Here is a 25,251-nt window from a genome sequence, read left to right on the forward strand (position 1 = left end):
GGCACTTGCCCCAATGCGCAGCCAGTGACCAGTCACCAGCTCGGAGGGAACTGAGGCTGCTGCGGGCTGGGGCAGGTGAAGCAGCAGCAACTTGCTGACCTCAGGGTCACAGCCATGTGCCCCGGATCAGTGTCCAGTAGCAGACCCCTGTCTTTTGCTCCTTCAGGTCATCCAGCGATTTGTGTGTGCGGTAAAATATACACAATAGTTATCATTTTAACCATTTGTAAGTATACAATTCAGTGACATTAAATACATTCATACTGTTGTGCAGCCATCACTACCTACTATCCATCTCCAGAGCTTTTTCATCATTCCAAACTGAAATTCTATACCCAATAATAAACAATCACTCCCCATTCTCCCTCCAGCCCAGCCCCTGGGAACCTCTATCCTGCTCGTGGTCTATGAATTTGCTTACTCTAGGGACTTCATATAAGTGGAATCATACGGTATTTTACCTTCTATGTCTGGCTTATTTCACTTAGCACAATGTCTTTAAGTTTTCATCCATGTTGTAGCATATATCAAAATTTCATTCCTTTTAATGTCTGAATAATAATCCACTGTAGTACATACCAAAAGAGGTAACATTTTTATATCCATTCAATTAGGAAAAAAGTTATTTTGATATATTACCCAGTGGTTGCAATATTGTGAAAGCAAATCACTCTTACACTGCTAAGGCAATGAATATTGCTACCTCAGTAAGGAAAAAAGTATTCAGACCCACTAATCATACTTCTGGGAATTTATCCTGAGAAAATAATCCAAAAGATTTGGGAGAAAAAAACCCCACAATGTGTATGAAGAGGTATATAAAGCATTATTTGTAACAATGTAATTTTGGAAATAATGTAGAATTCCTTCAAAGGCAAAATAAAGTATGTTTAATTCAACTGATAAGAGTATTAGGAAAGCATCACAAATTATAATTTTGAAGCACACACAGCAACATGGAAAAATCTTATAATAATTTTAAGTAACAAAAGCTATAAAAGCATGATCATAATTATATTAAAATACATACATGTAGAAAAAGTTTGGATGAGGAAGAGACGAAATGAGGGGTAAAGTTGGATCTAGGTTTTTAAAGTTTTTTTCTTCACATTTTTACAAACTTTTCATACTAACATTATTTTCATTTTTTAAAAAGTCAGAGTGGGGCAAAGGCAGGCCGTGGTTCCTTCTATAATGCACGTGAGCTCCCCGAAAGCCGACCAGAGGACGATGCCTCGTCCGAACCTTCCAGGACACACACTACCCCAAAGCACCCACGCCTGGCCACATATTTCTGCCCAGCCAGGAAGACCTCATTGCTCAGGATCAGAGCATCACGACAGTCTCAGAAAAACACTCACAAGAAGGGGCAAAGGGACAGGACACCTGGCAGTTCCACATGGGAGCCGCAGAAAGCACACCGTCTGAGGGAAGACAGCTGCTGGGAACGCTAAGTGAACTCGTGGCCTTCCCTAAGGCCTCATCTGACTTCTGACACAAAGATCCATGTCTATAAATGTGGATCCAATTACATTGTTCTACTTAAAACCTTGTGATGTCACCTGAGGCCTACCAAAGTCTAAGCTCCTCCCTGGCATTCAAGGTCTTTTGAAATCTGGCCCTAACACATCTTTCTAGCATGATCTATCACACACCATTAAACATCACACTGAGCTCTGGTTCACAGGTCCTCAGCCGTGGGATGTCAGTTCCCTGCCTCCCTCCCACACTCCACTTTTCCTTCTCATCCTTCGGGACCCAGTTCACCTCCTGTCTCCCTTACTCTCAGGCAGACTTCCTCACTCACTTCACTATGCCCCTGCAGAACTTTTTTACACTGATCCCAGTGTTTCACTGAGTAATTTAATATGCAAGCTCTCTGTGGACCTATAACATCTGTTATTTATCCCTGAAGCCCAGGAAGGAAGGCAGAGCTGGCATTGACAATGCCTATCTGATTTGCCTTTGGGGCAGTATATTCTAAGTCCAGATTATGCCAAGCATTGAAACCCTAGTACAATATAGACATGTATTAATAATTAACAAAGAAATGACATCCGTCATGCAGAACAAACGATACAAATCAACTGTACTCTAGCCACACTGATCTGGCTGTTTCCTGAACATACCAGGCACTTCTTCCCACCTCACCGCACTTGCACCAGCTGCTCCCTCTGTCTGGAATGCTCTTTCACAGACGTCTGCACGGCTCATTGATTGTCCCCTTCAGGTTGTAACTGAAATGCCCTCTTCTCAGAGATGCCTTCCCTAACCATTGCATCTTAAATTATAATCCTGGTCCCTGCCTTCACTACTTTTTATCCCCTTCCACTGCTTTGGTTTTCTTAGCACTTACCACTTCTTGACATATTATAATTTTGCTTATTTATTTTGTTGTCTGCCCCACCCCCATCAAAATATAAGTCCCGGGACTTGGTACCTAGAATCACCTTCAGCACATGTAAAAGCTTCATAAATATTTGTTGAGTTAAAGAATAAATGAGTAAATAATGGGCATAGTATTTGAACAAATTCAACAGTCCAGGGGTTGATTTCAAGATCTAAATATGGGTTTCAGGAAATGTAAGAACTATCTCACTCACATTCTCACCATTCCACACCACCCACACTGGACCACCACACCCCAAACTCCCAGCGCCTCGATGCAGTGAGTCTTCTCATCACCCCCTCCTGCAAGTACCTGTAGCACTCACCTTGCTGCCTTGCATTAGAACTTTTTATGTCCAAGTTGTAGGTTGCCACAGAGAAATAACTCTAAGTAATGCTTCTGAAACATCTTTAGGATCTTAGACACCTTAGAGAATCTGATGAAAGGTTTTGATCCTCTCTCCAGAAAAACTCATATATGAACAAAATTTTACATTGAGTCTAGGGTGGCACACAGACTTATTAAAACCTTTCAGGCTCTATGTCCCTCGGGTTCACTTAATGAGGAGACAGAGCTTCCTGACTCACAAGGAGCAGAAATATAACTGTGGCAGTTACACCCACATGGAGGGCCTTTCTGTAGGTCACTGAAAAGGGAGGGGCAGGAAACTAACCCAGAAACCTGGGACCAGTCCCGTCCTGCACTAGGGGGAAAAGGAGGACCGGTCTTGGTAGATAGCACATTTCAGCCATTTGACACTCTTCTCTGCAGCAGGGCCCCCCTCGGGCTCAGATGAAATGTGCCTCTATATGACTTCCTTTTTGCTCTAATCCTGTGCTTACAAAGCAGTCTTCTGACTTGGCATTCCAGATACACCCTGTTCTGCTGAGTTATTTTAATGTGAATTAGCTCATACATAGTTGGTATGTAGATGATGTCAGTATTAGGCAAAAGTTGTGTTAGTCTGTGTGTGTATTTTTCCCAGCTTGTTAATGTTTTGAAGTGGCCAGGGGCAAGCTTCCTCACAATTAAAGAGAAAGCCTTATCTATACATGAGGGCCTAAAGAAAAGAGCGGAAAATCCTATAGAAATGCCCTCCTTTAATGCAAGCAGTGGCTGTTCAGCAGCTTCAAGAACCACTATACTCAGGCTGGCTGTGGTGGCTCACACCTATAATCCTAGCATTCTGGGAGGCCAAGGTGGGAGGATCACTTGAGGTCAGGAGTTTGAAACCAACCTGAGCAAGAGTGAGACCTGTCTGTACTAAAAAAAAAAATTAGCCAGGCAACTAAAAATAGAAAAAATTAGCCAGGTGTAGTGGTGTGCGCCTGTAATCCCAGCTACTGGGGAGGCTGAGGCAGGAAGATTGCTTGAGCCCAGAAGTTTGAGGTTGCTGTGAGCTAGGCTGATGCCACAGCACTCAGCCTGGGCAACAGAGAAGAGACTCAGTTTCAAAAAAGCAACAACAACAAAAAAGAACCACTATATTTTCTATCAAGTTAAGCCCTCTGGAGAAGCTGAGAGTACAAATGAAGCAAAGGCGTTTCCCCCATATTAACTTTGTTTTGTCTCATAAAGAAGTCTATACCCAAGATCAGTTTTTTTTGTTTTTTTTTTTTTGAGATAGTCTCACTCTGTTGCCCTGGCTAGAGTGAGTGCTGTGGCATCAGCCTAGCTCACAGCAACCTCAAACTCCTGAGCTCAAGTGATCCTACTGCCTCAGCCTCCCGAGTAGCTGGGACTACAGGCATGCACCAGCCACCATGCCTGGCTAACTTTATATATATATGTATATATTTTTTTAGTTGTCCATATAATTTCTTTCTATTTTTAGTAGAGACAGGGTCTCGCTCTTGCTCAGGCTGGTCTCAAACTCCTGAGCTCAAACAATCCACCCCCCTCAGCCTCCCAGCATGCTAGGATTACAGGCATGAGCCACCGTGCCCGGCTCAGATTTTTTATTTTGATGAAACTGGTTTCTAAAAGAAGCAAATGTTCTCAAAGATCTGCATCTCAGAGGAAAAAGCATAGCCCCAGGGTTTACAACTGCAAAGAGCTATCATGCTGGGTACAAACACCAGTGGAAATTTAATTTTAGTAGAATTGCTATTGTTTTTATTAATGCTCTGCTTAAAAAGTCTCATAGGCTTTAAGTAGTTTGCTCCAACCTTATTCTCTCCTTAAGCCCTGTTACTTTTCATGAGCATTTGTTATAGGATGTAAGGTTTTACAGGACCACATATAAACATAATAGCAAAAATGCCTGTACCTCAGAATATAGAAAAAAGGGCATCCTGGGTGCCATACATGAATATTCTTGTTAATGGAAAGGGATCTAGTATCCCTACTGTAAATAAACAAAGGGCTCATGGGATTTTGGTCAGGGTCAGCCTGTCACCAGTGGTCTGATGATCTCTGGGTGTGCTATAAATATCTACCTCTGGATCTGAGGACCAGACCTTCTGGACCAGAAGTCAGTTAACAGAGGGCCACCTAAAAGTCCAGTCAACAGCCAGCTGCCCCCTAGACAACACTGCCATCAGCACACATCTCTTGCTCCTGGAAAGGATCCCTACCACACTGCTCTTTGAAAGTAGAATTCCTACCTGATTATCATTGTTTGAGGCCCAGCACAGTGTGCTGCACTAAGAGCTCAGTACATATTTGGGCAATAGATAAAAGGCAGTAGCTTCATTAGGATTGACTTTAGAGCTTTAAGATTGGGGTTCAAATATTGTTGGTACATGGAAAAAGGGTCAAGTTACTACAGCAGTTCTATCTTACTATTCCAGTGTCTTCCCAAAGAACTGGCAGTACACTGAAAACAATGCCCCAGTTACGTTTATTGGGAGTAAGGATGGCAAGCATTTATCCACTTCAGGCTGTCCAGCACCCATCTCCCTTCTTATCAGAACCTAATTCCTTTTGGCAAGCTCCTTCTTCCAGACTACGTGTAGTACTGGTGTAAGGATAGCTCCAGGCACCTACCTTTGCCTTCAGAAGCAAATGGGGCCAAATCTCTTTTCCCATCCTGGCAGAGTGTAGAAGTGGGACCATATCATAATCTTGGCTAGTCAAATCCCCTTGATCTTGAGAAAGTCATCCAAGGATGACAAGTAATGTGGCATATACCAACATATATCCCATCCTACGTGTTCCTCTTATGTAACGTGTCACTTCTCTATCAAGAGGTGAAGTCTGTATTTCTTTGCCTTGAACCTGGTAGGATCCTTGTAAATCAACAGAATACAGCAGAAGTGACAGTCACAAAAGGCACTAAAGCTTCCACCTAGGTCTCTTAGAGCGTTCCTTCTGAGAAGAGCCAGCTGCTATGCACAAGGATACTTAAGTAGCTCTGTGGAGACACACACTTGACAAGAACTGAGAGGCCCCCTGTCCCCCAGCCAGCACCAACTTGTCAGCTATGAGAGTGAGCCAGCTTGGAAGTGGATCCTCTAGCCCAGTCAAGACTTCAGATGATGGCAGCCCAGCTGACATAAAACTGCAACTGCACTTTGAGAGACCTGAAACAAGAACCCAGCTGAACCCTTCCCAAACTCCTGACCAGCATGTACTAAGAGAGATGGATGATTATTTGTTACTTTAAGCTGTAAGTGTTGAGGTGATTTGTTACACAGCATTAGATAGCTAATACATCGGTAGGGGGTAATTTTATTAGGGATGTAATAGCAGGGGAGGTGACAGTGGCGATAGCTAAGGAGGTGGCTATGCCAGTGCAGGACTGCCGAGTCTGTCCTGGTTACAAACAGATCACTGTCTGGAATCCTGTTTCCAGGTTGGAGGGCCTTTAGAGCTCGCTTCTTCCCACCTATTCCTGAGCCTGGTCTCCCATCAGTTTTATGGGTCCCTCCAACTGCCATCACCCTAATATTCCAATAAACCCTGATTAATTTATTCAGATTCTACTTAAATTATCTAGAATTAGTCTCTATTGCTCACAATTAAGAACCTTAACTGATGCAGGCAGTTACCACAGTTGAATATTGGCTAAGGTTGAGTGAGAGCAGAAAAAAGGCAAAGCAATAAAGAGGAAAAAAGAGTAGATAATAATATAATATAGAGTCAAACCAAGTATATATAGGTTGATCCAAATTAAGCAAAAATGGAAGCTACAGAAATGAAAAGTTTAATAATAATAAGAGCAAACCCTTACATGGCACTTGTTAAGTGCCACATGTTCTAAGCACTTCATCTGATCTTCTCAGCAACACGATAAGGAAGTAGTATTACTATTATCCCTTTTTGCAGAGGAGAAAGTGGAAGCACACAGACGTCCAGTAACTCTGCCTGAGCTCGGGTAGTCTGACTCCAGGATACCTGCTCCTCCCCACTGTGCTCTCACATCTAGAGAGGTTTTAGGACACTAAGGAAAGGAAGGGCTTTGCAGTACTGCCTGTATTGGCTCTCAGAAATGACCTGTGGTTGAATCCAGGGACTTGTATCTAGAACAGCATTCAATAAACACTAGCTGATCAAATGCCCATTTGTTGAATTGAGTGACCTGTTACCTTTCTCTGATGGTGAAGGCAAATCACCCTGGAAAACTGGAAGTCTGGATTTATGGGAGAGACCAGATCCTAAGATTAGGACCATAAACATGTAACCATTGTAGCCATCCACAGATCTTGCTAGGTGTAAGGATGAATTTGGCTAAGCATAGACTTTCCCCATTCTCAAAAGTCTAGTATCATTTCTCCCTATCCTTTCCAGGCTCCTCCCTCCATTAGCTCCTTACCCCAAGGCCACACCCTTGTTACCTGTGCCGAGCTTAGCAAAAACCTGCATGGACTCATCAAAACGCTTCTGGCAGAAGAGGTTGAAGGCATACAAGTTCTTGATGTGATGAATTTGTTGCTGCTTTTCACTATCAGAGTCATCTTTCATTTCCTAATAAGAGAAGAATAGGTAAGAGCTCAGTCACTCAACACATATTTATTCAGTATCCTCTAAGTGTCAGACAAGATCCTGGGAACCGCAGACTCCAAAGTGCACAAGACAGCCACATGGTGTCCGCCCTCCCAGACTGCCCTTACAATCTAACTGTTAGTAAGACTGCTAAGTAACTATGCAATTAAAATACAAGAGGGTCTCTAAGAAATGCCTAACCAGTATTCCCGAAAACTGTCATGGTCGTGAAAAATAACGGAAGACAAAGAAACTCTGGAAGACCAGGGGACTCTAAAGACACACAACAACTAAATGCGATGTGATTTCTGGATTTGATCCTGGAACAGAAAAAAAGGGCATTAATGGAAAAAAAGGGCCAAATCTGAATAGTCTAGAGTTTAGCTTAAAAACAAAAAATCAAAACACAACAGGGTAAACGTGATGACAGAGCATGTAGGAGGGATCCCCAATTCAGTCTGAGTAGAGGGGTCTGGGATGGGTTCTAAAAGGGACCTAAATTGAGTTGGAAAGGATGACTTGGGCCGGGCGCGGTGGCTCACGCCTGTAATCCTAGCACTCTGGGAGACCGAGGCAAGAGCATCGCTTGAGGTCAGGAGTTCGAGACTGGCAAGAACAAGATCCCATCTCTACTAAAAATAGAAAAAAAATTAGCCAGTCAATTAAAAATAGAAACAAACAAAAAAATTAGACAGGCATCGTGGCTTATGCCTATAGTCCCAGCTGCTCAGGAGGCTGGGGCAGGAGGATCACCTGAGTCCAGGAGTTTGAGGTTGCTGTGAGCTAGGCTGACACCACAGCACTCACTCTAGCCTGGGCAACAAAGCGAGACTCCGTCTCAAAAAAAAAAAAAAAAAGGATGAGTTGGAATTAGCCACGCACACAAGGCTGCGTGTGCTCTGCAGCAAAGGGACAGCACATGTGCAAGGCCCGAATCAACAGAGAGAGAACACAGTGATCTCAAGGAATGAAGGACATTCGGTGTAGCTGGCACGGTTGGGAAAGGTCCTGTTCATAGTAAAAGCTAAATAAGCTATTACTGATTAATTTTTTCCTTCAAAACATCTCTCAATTTCTCACCTTCCTTTCCTTTCTTATTGCCACCACATTAGTCCAGGTCATTGTAAGTATGTGGTCTCTGTACCTGGTCTCAGCTCTTCTGCTTGGTGCTTCAAAGGCTTTCAAAACACAGACAGCCCCAGCCTCCTTACCTAGCTGATTCCCAGACACTGAAGCCACACCTTCTACTCCAGTCAGGCTGGCTTCCAAATGTTCTAGAAATATGCCACACTTGTTTCCACTGCTGTAACTTCCTCTCAATCTTCAACACTTCCTGTTTCCTGCTCCTGATTTTAATCTTTACTTACCCTTAAAGGGTCAATGCAAGTGTTTAATCTTAGGATGCCTTTTCCAGTCCACAGTGAACTGTCCCTCTCTGACACTTAGCATCACATTTTGTCAATGCCAAAGTTTAGTATGTAATTGTCTTTTGAAAGTTCCATGGATGTTCTCTTATCATTTCAATAAAAGATAGGTTCCTCAAGGACTGAGATGATGTCAACCAACCTTCTTGTCATAAAAAAGCGCAAATATTAAGTACAAGCCTAGAAAAGAGAAGGAAAAATGGAAACCCACTTCCATCTTCTCTACCAAAGATTAAACAAACAACCTATAGTAGGTAGGTCACTGAAAAGACTGTGAGACCTTCTTGTAAGAATAGACACTAAAAAGTTATGTGCTGCATATCCTTTTTATAAAGTTCAAAAATTAAATACGCCAGGTGTAGTGGCTCATGCCTGTTATCCCAGCACTTTCGAGGGCCACAGTGGGAGGATCACTTGAAGCCAGGAATTTGAGACAAGCCTGATCAACAGAGCAAGACCCTGTCTCTACAAAAAAATTTTTTTTAATTAGCCAGGCATGGTGGCAGGCACCTGTAGTCCCAGCTACTCGGGAGGCTGAGGCAAGAAAATTTCAAGCCCAGGAATTCAAGGTTGCAGCGAGCTATGATTGTGCCACTGCATTCTAGCCTGGGTGACAAAGTGAGACCCTGTCTCATAAAAACAAAAAAAAAAGGAAACACGTTATTAATATATTAAATATATATGTAAAAGATGAAACATATTTTTATGGACATGATAAACACAAAACTTAGGATAATGATTATATCTGGAGGGGAGGCAGAGGGATGGGATAAGAAGGAGTATAGAGTTTATAAGTTATTGTTCTTGGGTAGGATGGTTAGTTCATGGATATTCATTATATTATTTTTAAAAATGGAAATGGAAATAAAGTAAAATAATACAGGATAATGCACAACTAGAAAAAAAATTAATAAGATATTAAAATTAAATGCCCTGAAAAAGTAATCATCTTTATGAGATATTAACCATGTCTAACTATTAAGACTGGATTTCTGTTTTAAGTCCAGAACTTACACAACCAAAGTAAATGTTCCTCTTCAAAAGCAGCCATCATAGGTGACTAAAAACATATTAATTCCCCTCAAAATGTCGCCATTGCCTTCCTTTCAGAAATAGTTTACAGGATAATCTAGAAATTCAGTTTTACTACTATTATCTTCCTAAAAGTCTCTTCTTCAAAGTAGTACTGTCTGGTTTAATAACTGAGTTAGGCTAGTTTGGCTGTTTTCTAAAATCAAATCCACCCCTACAGATGAAAATAATCATCAGTGAGGATGTTTAAAAGCGTAAGAGACAGACTTCTGAAATGGTTTTTGGCAATGGGAGCATCACTGGAATAAGAACATGGTCGCTGCTTTACCATGAACTGTGCCCTGTGCAAATATTAAAGTAGAACAACGATATCATAAATATGACTGCAGCCTGGTTGAAGGCAACGACTTGAGATGGTTTCGCAATATCTAAAGAAGGCCTACTTATCCAGATTGTGGAGAGGAATTTTGAGGGGTCCTCTAGTTGTTGCATTCAACTAGACTGTAAAATCACATTTATAATTGTTACTATAATGTTTGCATTGTCTTTAAATTATCAAGACCATACAGTATCATATTATTTTATTCTCCCATTCATTCTATAAGGTAGTATTATTATAATTGACATTCATCCTGTATTTGACAGATAAGCAAAGTGAAAAAGCAAAATCACTTAGCATTACATAGATATTTTATAGTAGAGTCAGGCCTTGAATCTAAGCCCTCTGACTTTTAGCTCTGTGCTTACTCTACTAGTCCAAACTAAATATGAACATCTAAACCCAAATCACCTACTTTTGAAAACAATGAAGAAGGCAGACTACATCCAAATCTCAGCAACAAGACTTACTGCCAGCTGCAGAGCCAATTCGAACTGCTTGTCCTGGAGAAGCTGTTGGATTTGGGTTGCCATGGGAACAGGAATGAGTCTCCAAACAAAATGATTGCTGGCCACATAGATAATGTTTGATCTGGAAGCAGAAGAAAGAATATTAGCAAAAGAGCACAGGCTTTATGATGACACAGGTGACTTTAAAGCTTTGAGATAATACGGCAGCCACAATAAAGAAAGAAATTCCTTACCCTCCTGAGGTAATGAAACGGGGCCTTTGCAGTTCGATGCTCTGGACCAACAGTCTCGGCTCAAACGTTCGGATCTCCACGTATCGAGGCAACACTGCGATGATGTAGGGAGGCTGGTGCTCTGTGAGAGAGAGAACATGTTGAGCTGTTGAGTCTGGACTAAGGTTTTGGGCTTATGGAGTATCTCAGTTGCCCATTCTGAGCTGCACTTCAACGGATCTCCAAAAAGTCCACTGGTCAAATACCAAGCCAGAATCTTATACTGTGATACAGAGAGGAAACAAATTGCTTTTCCTGAATGATGCTAAGAAAAATATCTTGCACAGAAAAGATGCATCAGTTTTGATGAGAGGGATCTGATCCCACTCTTACCATTTCACCCAGAATGGTAGATGAAAGCTTCACTTGCTCTTTTCTTGTCAGCCACAAAGCTAGGCCAGACAAAGGCCAGCTGCAGCTGTCCCTAACAATGCATCAGTGGGAGAACCAGGTTACAGAACCTCTTCTTTCATTCTCTTACAAAGGGCAAAAGGCAGGCAAATTCTTTGCTCCTTAAAATTATTCTAAGGGAAAGTTCCACATTTCTAGCCAATGTTGATCCTGCTTGAGATTTTCACAGGGAAAAGACACAAAGCTCCACTCGATGGCTGCTATAGTTTGAGTGTTTTTGTTCCCTCCAAACTCATGCATTGGAAACTTAATCCCTAATGCAAATGTGTTGAGAGATGGGGCTGAATGGGAGGTGTTTAGGTCATGAGGCTTCACCCTCATAAATGGATTAACACTGCTATGAGTAGGGCTTGTGGGAGTGCGTTCTCCCTTTTCTGCCATCTGAGGACACACAGTTCATCCCTCTCTTGTCCTTCTGCCTTCTACCACGTGAGGATGCAGCAAGAAGGCCCTTACCAGATACCAGATACTAGTGCCTTGATCTGGGACTTCCCAGTCTCCAGAACTGTAAGGAAATAAATTTCTATTTTTTAAAAATTATCCAGGCCGGGCGCGGTGGCTCACGCCTGTAATCCTAGCTCTGGGAGGCCGAGGCGGGTGGATCGCTCGAGGTCAGGAGTTCGAGACCAGCCTGAGCAAGAGTGAGACCCCGTCTCTACCAAAAATAGAAAGAAATTATCTGGCCAACTAAAAATATATATACAAAAAAATTAGCCGGGCATGGTGGCTCATGCCTGTAGTCCCAGCTACTCGGGAGGCTGAGGCAGTAGGATCGCTTAAGCCCGGGAGTCTGAGGTTGCTGTGAGCTAGGCTGATGCCACGGCACTCACTCTAGCCCGGGCAACAAAGTGAGACTCTGTCTCAAAAAAAAAAAAAAAAAATTATCCAATCTGTGGTATTCTGTTATAGCTGCACAAATAGCTTAATGGTACACAGAAAAGACAGCTGGATGGAATTCTCAGTATAGCTGTTTTCTACTTGATACTTGCTGTAAGCCTTACAACTGTTTTCATCTATTTTACACATATTAAAACATTTCCCTTCAACTATCCATGATCCGAAATTTACCCTGTTGATCCAGTGTAATTCTTGGGTTGCACTCTTTATCTTTTAAAAATGTTTATCATATCCACTCTTTTCTTCCTGTATTTTTTGATCAGCATGTAACAATCCAAAGCTTACAAAGCTGGATGAAGCAGAATAATTCCAGCAAAAGCACTAAAGAAGTCAGTATATAAGCAGCAGAACTGACAAAAGTATAAAATCCTTGCAAGGAAAGTCTTCCATTGACTGGGAGGTTGTATGGTGAAGGAGATTTAACATAAATGGAGAGAATTTAGAAAATAAGCAACATAAAACATACCTTTTAAAATACAAAAGCTCAGAATAAGACTGAATAAGGATCTACTTCATTTTACAATGAACTTTATTTTTTAAAATAAATTTATTGCTTGTATACAACATTAAGTATAATTTCACCAACTTAAAAATAATGGAAATGTTTTTTATGACTATATTTCATGTTATATCAAGAATTAGTAGGCCGGGCATAGTGGCTCATGCCTGTAATCCTAGAACTTTGGGAGGCCAAAGTGGGAGGATCACTTGAGGCCAGGAGTTTGAACCAGCCTGGGCAAGAGACCCCATCTCTACAAAAAAATAGAAAAATTAGCTATGTGCAGTGGCATGCATCTGTAGTCCCAGCTACTTGGGAGGCTGAGGCAGGAGGATTGTTTGAACCCAGTAAGTGTGAGGTTGCAGTGAGCTATGATGATGTCACTGCACGCTATCCCAGGCAACAGAACAAGACCTTGTCTCCAAAAAAAGAAAGGAAAAAAAAAAAAAAGAATTAGTAAAAAATCACAATCAATGAGATATCACCTTATATGCATTAGGATAGCTACTATCAAAAAAACAGAAAATAACAAGTGTTGAAGAGAATGTGAAAAAAACAGAGCCCTTGTGCATAGTTGGTGGGAATGTAAAATGGTGTGACTGCTATGGAAAACAGTATGGTAGTTCCTCAGAAAATTAAAAATAGAATTACTGTATGACCCAGCAATCCCTCCCATTTCTGACTATATATATTTCAAAAGAATTGAAAGCAGGATCTCAAAGAGATAGCTGCATACCCATGTTCATAGCACCATTATTCACCGTAGCCAAAAGGTGAAAGCAACCCAAGTGTCCATGGACAGATAAATGGATAAACAAAATATCATGTATACATACAACAGAATATTATTCAGCCTTAGAAAGGAAGGAAATTCCATCAAATGCTACAACCTAGATGAACCTTGAGGACGATATGCTAAATGAAATAAGGCAGTCACAAAAAGACAAATACTGTATGAGTCCATTTATATGCACTATCTAGAAATAGTCAAATTCATAGAAGCAGAAAGTAGAATGGTGGTTGCCAGCAGTTAGAGGGAAGGGGAACTGAGAGGCTGTTGTTTAATCATTACAGAGTTTCAGTTTTGCAAGATGAAAAAGTTCTAAAGATTTTTTGCATAACAATATAAATATACTTAATTGTATACTTAAAAATGGTTAAGGTGGTAAATTTTATGTTATGTGGTTTTTATCACATTTAAAAATAAAATTTTTTAAAATGTAAAAAAAAATTAGTAAAAAGCAAACCACTAGAGGGCATAATTATCATATGGAAATTTAACCTCAAAGAATATATTCATAAAAATAGTTTAAGTATGGCTAACCTATGAATTTATATTCCTAACTATCCATTTTCTGATAAAGTTTTTTCTATTATATTTGAAATTTATATTCTAAGTGAATAGTACAGTAATATTTCAAAGCAGAAAAGAATTCAGAAATCACTAACCTGAGGCCTAAGTTATATTTCCATCATTTTGAATGCTAGTAATATTATTAGGCTGATATTTTTCATCTTACCAAAAAAAAAATTAAAAGCATGTTGTCTTGTGTTAGATTTTTTCTTTTCATTGCATGCTAGCCTAATTTTGAAAAATTAGAATATTCTATAACAGAAATCCTTCTGTTGTCATATCTCATCATTTTTCTGTCTCCCCAACTTTTTACAATAGAGATGGTCTGGATCTCTTTATACCTTCAAAACTTGACAGAATGGCTGGTATACAGCAGACATATAATAAGTGGCTGACAAGGATAATGATTCACTTATTCGGCAAGCATTTCCTAAGAGGCTCTGATGTTTCAGGCACTGTAGTATGCAGTAAGGATTCAAAGAGGATCAAGACATGAGTCCAGACCTCATGGAGCTCCTACAGGAGCAGAGGAGACAGACCACTGTATCCCATATGACAGGCTGCCATGACAGAGAGCCCTGAAAGAGTTATGGAAGCACCCAGGGGAAGTGACTAATCTGCCTGTGGGCCAGAGGAGACCTCACAGAGGAAGTACCTCAAAATGTGCTTCAGTATATTAAGACACAGACATTTTAGGTAGACAGTGAGGGATTCTGGGATTCCTAAGGACAAAAGGGGTGCCATTGTGGTTCACCCCCACAAATGGGCTTTCAGAGAGGCTCATGGGAGATCTGCATGCATAGTAAGACTCAGGTCATATAACTCCCAACTGTCCAATCAACGTGGTTCCATGGTGACATCTGAGCCACGATGGAGGTCCCCATCCGGATGCTATAAAACAGGACCCAGACCATAACCAAGCTGTCTTTTTGCTATGACAATGGGTCCGGTTGTCATCTGTGGCGATGTATCTCACTCTATAAACCTGTACCTTGCTCTTGCTCTATAATCCTATCTTTCTCTCCTCAATAAACCTCATTCTCATGCTTGCCTTACTTTGGTGTGTCTGGTCATTCTTGGCAATGAGTGCACCAAGAACTGACATTTCAGACTGTGACCCGACAGAAACAGTTTTGAGAAGAAGCACTGCTGAAGGCCCCAGGCACTAACAAAGGTTTTAAAACAAGAACTCTCACTCTGGGGAATCAAAAACACACTTCTAGCATATTACATGCATCTTCATCTCATCTATCAAGGTTCCTCTTCTAATGGAAAAGCAAGGTCCCTTAGAACATCACAAAGCCTCTTGTAAAGCTCTTAAGTCCCCCAAACTTGTTGATATACATAATTTTGGGCCTTCTAAAATACTGACCTTTTGATTTATCTTCTTTCTGGTCTATTCATCTCTAACCACCACCAGAACAACCACCCTAGAGCACGATGCTTTTAGCAAGACATTCTACCATTTAGAAACCTACTGGCCTCTCAGACCTTCTCATGGACCTCTAATAACTGGCCCTACCTTATTCCTCCATAATTCAGACCACCTGTAATGCCCTCTTACAAATCAGCATGACTTCTGATTTCCACTCTTTTCTCAAACTCCTCTCTGCCTCGAATGAGTGGAAACTTTTCATCAAGCCAGATCCCAAACTCCCTGCCTGACCCAGTCGAATCTTATCTATGTAATGAAATTACTTCCTGACTAACTAAACAATGAAATTCCCTTTCTGTGAGCTACTGAATTTTAACTCATCCAATGTAACACCTTAGGCAGTGCCTTGTTTTGTCTATTTATCCATGATGTAATCTAATCCTTATCTCCAGAGATAGGGGTCCTTAGAGACAGAAAGCATGTCTGCGTGCTCCACTCCACAGCAGTAACTATTTTAATAATGTTCACTCTTCTGACTGAAAAAGAAATGCTGTAAGGGTGGTCCTATGCTTCCAGGTAATACCACTGCAGAGAGCTGGGAGCAAGAAGCAGACGTAGGATGGAAACACCTAAAGTGTCAGAGACTGACACCTAAATGTTGTCTGTGTCTCTAAGCTACAAACGCAATAGCAACAATAACCACATCGAAAACCTTTCAACATGGAATTACTCGTACTAGAGGAATAAATAAGGAATTTTCACTAATCTCTAAATGTAGTCAATTCAGCAGAAGACAAATAAAACCCTTAAGAAGAAGGTGGAAGAAAAGGAACTAAGAAGTAAAAATAGTAGTAGATAATCACTTACTAAAATGTACATTTCTGTTTACATTTTTCCCCTATGAAATAAAATTCAGCTTCCTGTAAAAACCAGACTGTCCCATTTTTAATGACCTTAAATCATCCTCTACTTATAAGAAGGAGAACTGAGAGTGAACAACACAATGTAAGCCAGTCTGCTAAAGCTATGAATGGGACTCCATTCTGCAGGGATGGCACACAACCCCAGCTCAAAGCGGGAAACAGCAGCTACTGTTGGTCTCACCCATGGCCACTGGTATGTCTGTCCAGTTCAGGGCACATTTCTGTGTGCAGGTCCCCTCCTCATTGAGCACCACGGTGAGATCATCCTGGCCCACAGCTACTTTTCCATCTGCCAGAGGTGCAACTAAGGGCTCCAGCTGTTTTCCTGTTGGAAAGAGCTCTTTGATGGACCCCTTTCCATCCACCTACAGGAAGACACAAAGTGAGTCACCCAGCATTCCCCAGCCAGAGGCACGAACACAGCCTGGAAAGATCCACGTAAAACCCCAAACCTAGAGAAGTCAGTAATATTCCTTGTTTGACATAAGGAAATACAGAGTTCGCTATAACAGACTGTTATCACAATATAAAACTAGTTCGCTTTTTTTCTAACACAGAAACAAGCATCTAGCCTGGCAATTGACAATGCCACGTGCTGGCAAGAATGCAGAGCAACTGGAACTTCCATCCACTGCTGGTGGGGACACAAAGCGGTGAGGCTATTTTGTTTGTTGGTTTCTTATGAAGTTAAATACACACTTACCATATGACCCATAAATCCCGTTTCTAGGCACTTGCCCAAGGGAAATGAAAACTTACATTTACACAAACACTTGTCTGCAAATGTTTATAGCAGCTTTATTCATAATTGCTAAAAACTGGAAACAAATTTATCCTTCAATTGATGAATGGATAAACAACCTGTGGTACCTACATACCACTGAACACTACTCAGCCACAAAAAAGAGTAAACTAATGTCACACACAAGGACACAGATGACTCTCAAATGCATTACGCTAAGTGAAAGAAGCCAGACTCAAAAGGTATATACTATATGATTCCATTTATAAGACATAAGGAAAACGCAAAATCATAAGAGATGAAGAATAGATCAGTGGTTACCAGAGTTTTAGAAGTAGGACGAGAGGCTGACTTCAAAGGGGCAGTCTGAGGGAATTTTGGGGGTGAACAGAACTGTTGTGAATCTTGATTGTGGTATTAGTTACACAACTCTAGGCATTAGTCAAAACACAGAATTGTATACTGAAAAGAATGAATTTTATTGTATGTAAGTAAATGAATCCTTCTGAATAGCCTGGTCCTAAAGCAGCATTTCCCACCCCTGAGGTGATGGCAGCATCCAAGGCAGTGAGAGAACTGAGCACCCACTCCACCTTTCGGCTGAGACACCCCACTCCCTGCACACCTCCCTCAGCACATGTATGCCTAGTTGCTATTAGCATTTACTCAGTTGCACAGCAGTGACTCCTCCAGCAGTTTGTAATTCTGATACTGAGAAAAGTAAGATATTCCAACAATAAAAATATGGAACAAATATATTAATAACAATGAAGAGCCCACCCAATGGGGGCTAGAGAGACAGGCTTCTACAATTGCCAAGTCTGAATTAGGAGAGGGGTGTGAAGCTATGAGATTTAGATTATTCTATGAAATGAATGGTAGATCAATCTTTTCTACAGATTGTATACATATTGGAGGAAAAAAACAATGTCATGGATATTTACCAATTATATTAAGAGAAAAAGTAGGCTATAAAACAACGTGTATTATATATTTTCGTAAACGGGGTGGAAGCCCATATACCCAAAGGCTAATGGTGATTATTTCTGAATGGGGGGATTATGGATGATTTGCACTTCCTTTATTTCATTATTTGTATTTTCTTCTTTTCTATAATAAACACATGTGGTCTTTGAAATTTAAAAAAAGTGAAAATAATTTTAAAAACAAATATGCTAAAAGATTTGGGGGGTGGGAGCAAGAAACTCAAAGTCTTAATAATAACTAAGTTAACACTAAAATTAGTTTATAATTCCTGAGCACTGAAGCCTTAGGATAGCAGTCCATGACAATGCCACTGCATAGAGGTATAATTAAATACACACCGTTGATAACTATTATGTAGAGAATTGAGAGTTGACTCTGCCTGCTTTAGGTTACATAGACACTTTACTTATAGACAATGCAGACAGCATGAAAAATAACTAAGCACACAAAGAAAGAACAAACCCCATTATGTCAAAAGCTCTACTTAACTTGGTCTCTTGACCTGTGGCTCAGAAGCACATAATCTTCTGCCCAAGGTAAACTCACAATCATCTTCCCTAAGGTAAACTGAAGATATTTGCAAAATAATAAAATTTTACCCTTATTAGGTAGTAGTCTCTCTTGAAACCCACACAGATAGAATTTTCACACCATGCCATGGACTTGGGCACATCTGGTACACTAAAATCCCCCTGAAGAAAGAAAGCAAGAGTTCAATTGTAAAGACATTAAACTAAAAATCATGACCTTCCTGTTATTCCACCTCCATTCCACAAAATAACCCTCACCCTCATCTGAGGACAATTCTCCAAGTACAAGGTCAGGAAAGCATCCTTAATAAAAATATAAGTCACCCACGAACTGAACAAAGTGCGTTTGGAAAAGTTACTTTGAAATGAAAACCCACTTTGAAATGAACCAATCTGTAGAGATGTAGAATTATATTCTAGGTAGGCATAAGCAAGCTCTCATGTACTTTATACCAGAATATTCATCCGGGGACAACTGTAAGACTGGGGTTCTGAATGTCACTAGGACTGAACAGGAAGTCTTTGCAGCTGTGGGCCAACCGTAGCATGGACGGTTGGCCCACCCAACCCATGGACCAAGTAACAGTGGACCTTACCTGCAATTCATGAAATTCCCTGTCCTTCCAGAAATAGAGCTGCAGCTTCTTTTTCACTGCCACACACATCCGCAACACCTCCTCACCAGTGTCTGTGTGCTGGGAAAAGACACCCAAAGGAAATGAGCATGCCCATACAATAACTCTCCATTACTGAGTATCAACGAGATTAGAGATTTTCTACCTTGAAATGGCTACTAATCTGAAAAACCCCTATAACACAGTCATGCTGCCAGAGAAGCTAAGCAGAAGAACAGTACTGTCTCCAAGATATACTCATAAACAATTGGCTGAGGAACACTTCCTCCCGAAGCGCTGCCACCCAAAGACCCCAGCACCAGTGGGACATTCACAATTCAGAGAGGAAGATCCTAGGGCAGACCTTCCCCTACATAACTGCTTCTTCCTTTTTTTCCTTAAATGATTATCACTCATGGCTGCCAACACATGCTGGGTCAGAGATCAGCATGTACCAGTGACAGCAGGCCAACTTTCAATCCTTTAAAGCGAGAGGAAAAGAAAATTCCTAAGCGTAAAACAATACACTGTCAATGTAGAGCATAAATGCTAAAAAGTGGTCACAGTTGAGTAGAGGGGTAAGGCAGCTACTGAAGAATGTAAGGATGATGAATCGGCAGTGACAAGGAGAGGTGTCTTTTCTGAACAATGGAAACTCCCTAATGACAAAGGCCACAGTGATCTGTTTAGAACAAGAGTCAATCTGATGTACAATTATGTTCATGATATTGTTACAGTCTGGCTTTCCTACTAATGATTTGTCCATGATAAGTATTTTTATCCTTTGTTAATTGCCTCCTGCCATTAGCACCAGACTCTCATTAACTCACATGCAAGGAATGCAAATGCTTCAACTTCATGCCACATACCAAGGGGGAAATTTCTCTAACACAATCAAATATTCTCTTTGGAGTCTCAGTTGGGTTTGGATCCCATTCATGCCATTCTTCCCATCTAATGGTTGGAATGATGTAGGAAAAACTGTACTGATTAAAGTATAAAGCCAAATTTCATCTTGCATACGCTTACCTGGAGGTCACATGTGAACAGTGATGCTCCCTTTGCCTTTGAAACTGTAGTGATTTGTTGAAATGTCAATAGGTCATGGACATAAATGTTATTTTCTGTTTGGGAAGAGGCAAAACATTATTAAAAATGATCACGATTTTAGCATAGCCAACTTCAAGGCAAAAAAGTGACATCTAGAAGAAGCAAATGGCAGATATTGGTGGAAGATGTACCTTCAGTTTTACTAACAATGATTCATTCTGGGCTATTACCAGTACAAAACATTTAAGAGGTCATCTGGTCTTCTAAACTTGGATATTTTGTTCCTTAAAAATTTGGGCTGATGAGTAAAAGAGATCTTTCTTATTCAAAGCACTCTTATACTCTGTCCTTTTCAAGTCTGGAAATTTGTGATGTAGTATTTGGACAAGAAATGACTTTCAAAGCTACATACATTAGTAGGCTCCAATCAGGAAAAGGAAATCCTCTGTGGATTTTGTACAAACCCATAGCAAGGATTTCTTTTCTAGCAAAGCAAGCAAAATAATTTTACCTCGGCCTCATATCTAGTTTTACTCATTAAGGTTTAGTTATCTTAAATGTTTATCTGTGAATGTAGGAACTAAGTTTAAAATGATTCCACTATTTGCACCTGGAGCTGAACAGCACAGAGTATGAGGCCAGCTTCTAGTCCTCTGCTTGTCAAGAAAAGGCCTCATTGGCTGCCTTCCATGAAACTTTGATTTTTCAAAAAAGGCCCTTAACAGTCTTGCCCTGATCTATCTCTTCCCTGCTATCTTGCCACTCTCTACCAAATATCCTTAGTCTGCCCACAACGAACTACTTGCCACATCTCAGGGCCTTTGATCAAGTTGTTCCCTCTGCCTATAATACTCTGCCTACCTCTCTTCCTGTCGAAATTCTAATCCAGTACACAATACAGTCCCTCTTATTACTAAGATCTCACAACACCTCTGATAAATTTCCACTGTAACTTACCACACTGTATTATGATTACTTTCTGTCATTTTGGTCTTCATAATCAGAAATATCAAAGATAGCAACCATGTCTCATTGAATTTGGTATCCCCAACATCTAGTCCAGGCTTTGGACAAAATAGGGCTCAATAAATATTTGATCGATTATTGAATGAATGAATGAGGTGAGACTCCTTGGAGAGCAGAGGTCAAGTTTATGGGGGATGCTGTTGCCTTTATTACCCATGCACCCTGCTGTATCTGGTTTGAAACATGTCAGGTCATTGTTAAGTAACTACTATCAAATTAACCATGAAAGGGTTAAAGTTTGTTTTTTCTGACACATGAAATACAAATGCAACCCCTTTTCTTACCTAACAAGCTGACCAGAATCTTAAACTGGGAAACCACATGGATCTGGAAGATAGCAAATCATTAGACCTAATTAAACATTTCTGGCAAGGTTTAATAAATGCTCATTTAACAACAGTACTAAAAAGGGACCAAAGAGCCCAGTTACGGGGATCTGACTTATTTTTATGTGCAATCACAATTTCTGCTTGTGAAAGAGGATCTCAGGCACATGATATATGGACAGAGATCCCTGTGTAAGTGGAAGGACAGAGAGAAGAGGATTCAAAGAGTTAATAAATAACATTACCAAAGTTCAAGCTTTGATAGTCTCATATAAGTTAAATATTGTTGTACGACTGCCATCGCTGCCTACCTGCTGAATCTTTTTGGAGAAGTTCTTATTGGATTTCTCTAGTGTCACTTCAAACCTGTTGCAACCTATGGAAAAGAAATAAACACTGGCAGTTCCAAACACAGGGATACCTCTAAAAATAACTACACCAAAAATATACTGCTCTGTACTGCTACCCTACGTAACTCTTTAAAACTTTCTAGAAGACTAGAAGTCAAAGATCTAAAATAGCCAGTTGTCTTTACTGAGCATAGTAAGATGTTTTCAACTCTGATTTTAGAAATGAGGGTTTCGTGCACCTTAACTTGGCATCAGCAGAAAAGATCACACAAAGTTCACAAAGTTTACTGAAGCTCCTCATCTTACAAAATAAGTACCTTGCCAAAGTGTTTCACAAGGAAGAGTGTAAAAAGGAACAGTCAAATATAAGAGCCCAAGCAATGAAACCCAACCCAAAGCATCCTTAGGTCTAGGCCAACTAATTCCCAGCAGCTACCCTATGTCCTATATTATGGGGACAGAGCAAACACTCAACCCCATCTCCAGAGCTAAGCAATTTAATGCATCTACACTTACTGCCACTTTCAGGTGATACTACATCTGCTGGCACTGTTACAAAAAAGGGGAAGAAAGTTACATACCATAAAAACATGAGGATTCAGCCTTGCTGGGTTTGACAAAAATATTCAGTCTCAAAAGACACCAAAGAGTCAAAAAGAGAATAATTATCACAATAATAATTGCAACTATCATTAAGCAATAACTAGGTGCCAGGTTCTGGGTTAAAAAAATTTGTTTATTTTCTGTAACCCCACAACTACTCCCAAGAAGTAGGTATTACTGTTCCAAGTTGATATTTGAGCAGTCCAATGGGTCAAGCGGTTAGGGAGCAGACAGTGAGAGACAGAGCCTAGAAGCAAACTCAAGCCTGACTCTAATGCCTGTGCTCCGAGCCCGCACTCTGCCACCCGCCCTCTACTCCATGGAGGCGATGCTCAAGCTGCTGACCTGGGATGTTCCCCACAGCTAGCTGTGCCCTTGCCCCCAGAAGTTGGTGGAGACTCTTTGAGGCAGTCACAACAACCCATTCCACTAAACCCGCTCCTACTTTCTCCATGTGTCCCTCAGCAGAGGAGATGAAGATGGGGCCCTAAAATTGCAGGGAGATTCAGAAACATGCGTGGTATTTTACTGTTACACCAGAAAAAAAAAAAAATTCACCCATATCATGCTTGGGAAAGAGTTCTATATTTGAAAAGGGTCTTAGTATTACATTCAATAATTCTCTTTATACGCAGCATTCCATGAGGCAGAGATTCTCAGACTTTTTTGTCTCAGAATCCCTTGATAATCTTAAAAATTACTGAGGACCCCACAGAACTTTCATGTGGGTTATATCTATGAATGTTTACCACATTAGAAATTAAAATTGAGAAATTTTTAAAATATGTATTTATTAACTCATTTAAAACAGTAATAAGGGCCAGGCGCGGTGGCTCACGCCTGTAATCCTAGCACTCTGGGAGGCCGAGGCGGGTGGATCGTTTGAGCTCAGGAGTTCAAGACCAGCCTGTGTAAGAGCGAGACCCCGTCTCTACTAAAAATAGAAACAAATTATCTGGCCAACTAAAAATATATACAGAAAAAATTAGCCGGGGATTAGCGCATGCCTGTAGTCCCAGCTACTCGGGAGGCTGAGGCAGGAGGATTGCTTGAGCCCAGGAGTTTGAGGTTGCTGTGAGCTAGGCTGACGCCACGGCACTCTAGCCTGGGCAACAGAGTGAGACTCTGTCTCAAAAAAAAAAACCAGTAATAAGCCTGTTACCTGTTAGCATAAATAACATTTTACCGAAAGATACTTATTTTTACATAACAAAAAATATGCATTTATTACATTTTTGCACACCTCTTTAATCTCTAGCTTAAGAGAAAATAGCTGGACTCTCACGTCCACTTCTGCATTTAATTTGCTTTGATAATTTAATTTGTTTTGGTTGAAGTATATGACAAAAATCTGTCCTCACATGGAATACAGTTGAAAAGAGAGAGCTTTTTCAGGTAATTGTAGATCTCCTTCTTTGACATATACCAAATCTTGACAAAAGCAATTTCTTGTAATGTGAAATCTCAAACCTATCAATGAACTTTTCACATTCTGTTCATTAAAATCCATCAGTTTACCTTATACTTAGAATGGATCTTTTTCTCATACGTGATTTAAAAACTTCATGCACTGGTCATCTGTAAAATATTTTGGTTTACTAAAATCTGAGTTATGCAGATTTTCCAAATGTTAGCACATTTCATTACAGAATATTTTAAAAGTCACACTCATTATTATTCCCCTTAATCTCATCAGAAAAAAAAATTTTGAGTATTGAAAAGCTGTCAAACTCATGGGGTGGACACAAGTTTTCCACAATTCTAATTTTCTCTTGAAAGTTCTAACTTTATCATTCACAACAAAAACTGCCAATTGTTTTCCTTAAAGCAACAGACTCCTTTTGTCTTTTTTTTTTTTAAATTCTGCCAAATATCCAAATGGTCGGGCTGGTCTTAAACTCCTGGCCTCAAGCAATCCTCTCAGCTTGGCCTCCCAAAGTGCTAGGATTCCAAGTGTGAGCCGATGCACCTGGCCCAAAAAGATCTTTTAAATCAATTGTTCCTAATTTTTTTCCCCTACCACCACACCATCTATACAGCAATCTTATTCCCATCAAAAATATTTCTTATTACTGATAACACAATCCCTCAAAAAAGTGAAGAGGGAAGAATATTCAGTCCCACCTCCCAGATGGGGGTAGAGGAATACAGTTTGAGGGGAAAAAAAACAAACCCTGCAGATTCTCACATGCTTCTTCTCATTTTCCCACTGTGCTTCCTCCAACCCCCAATCACTCTTTTTGATCCAGGAACTACTGATTTCATAGTTGCATAATAGTCAACTACCAAAACTTTTTTTTTTTTCATGAGCAATAAACCATTTCTCTCTCAGTTCTGGAAAATTTGCCACTTACCAACGTCCTTCCGAATCCTATAGAGGAGAAGATGTCCTTGTTTGGTTCCCACCAGAAGCCATTCCTCTGGAAAAGAAAAGAGCTGTGAGAAAGGTCAATCAGCTTTCATAAAACCCTATTTCTTTAGCTGGGGCTTGTAATCAGAAATCAAAGTGTCAAGAAAATGAGTTGCTTTTGCTAGGTGTTTTGCAAAGCTAAAGAATATTTATATTCAAGAAATGTTTGAGAATCAACCAATCAAAAAAATATTTACTAAACAATTACTAGGCTAGACATAGCAGAGGATAAAAATGTCCCCGGTTTAATTGTTTCAAAATT

At 40.4% G+C, this 25,251-nt stretch overlaps 1 protein-coding gene across 1 annotated transcript in view; it reads right to left on the reverse strand.

Annotated features, from left to right (window-relative positions):
• The window catches only part of VPS39 (VPS39 subunit of HOPS complex), a 44,575-nt gene that overhangs the window by 12,197 nt on the left and 7,127 nt on the right, over positions 1 to 25,251 (reverse strand). Inside the window, exons 2-11 of the mRNA XM_045539424.1 lie at positions 24,934 to 24,999; positions 21,938 to 22,002; positions 21,585 to 21,627; positions 20,254 to 20,348; positions 19,207 to 19,305; positions 18,680 to 18,772; positions 16,533 to 16,716; positions 10,854 to 10,974; positions 10,621 to 10,741; positions 7,168 to 7,297 (exon numbers count right to left, since the gene is read on the reverse strand). Of these exons, the coding sequence (XP_045395380.1) occupies positions 7,168 to 7,297; positions 10,621 to 10,741; positions 10,854 to 10,974; positions 16,533 to 16,716; positions 18,680 to 18,772; positions 19,207 to 19,305; positions 20,254 to 20,348; positions 21,585 to 21,627; positions 21,938 to 22,002; positions 24,934 to 24,999 (1,017 nt within the window). The remainder of the gene's footprint in view (positions 1 to 7,167; positions 7,298 to 10,620; positions 10,742 to 10,853; positions 10,975 to 16,532; positions 16,717 to 18,679; positions 18,773 to 19,206; positions 19,306 to 20,253; positions 20,349 to 21,584; positions 21,628 to 21,937; positions 22,003 to 24,933; positions 25,000 to 25,251) is intronic.

Source organism: Lemur catta, chromosome 1, assembly GCF_020740605.2.
Source record: "Lemur catta isolate mLemCat1 chromosome 1, mLemCat1.pri, whole genome shotgun sequence".
Classification (NCBI taxonomy): domain Eukaryota; kingdom Metazoa; phylum Chordata; class Mammalia; order Primates; family Lemuridae; genus Lemur; species Lemur catta.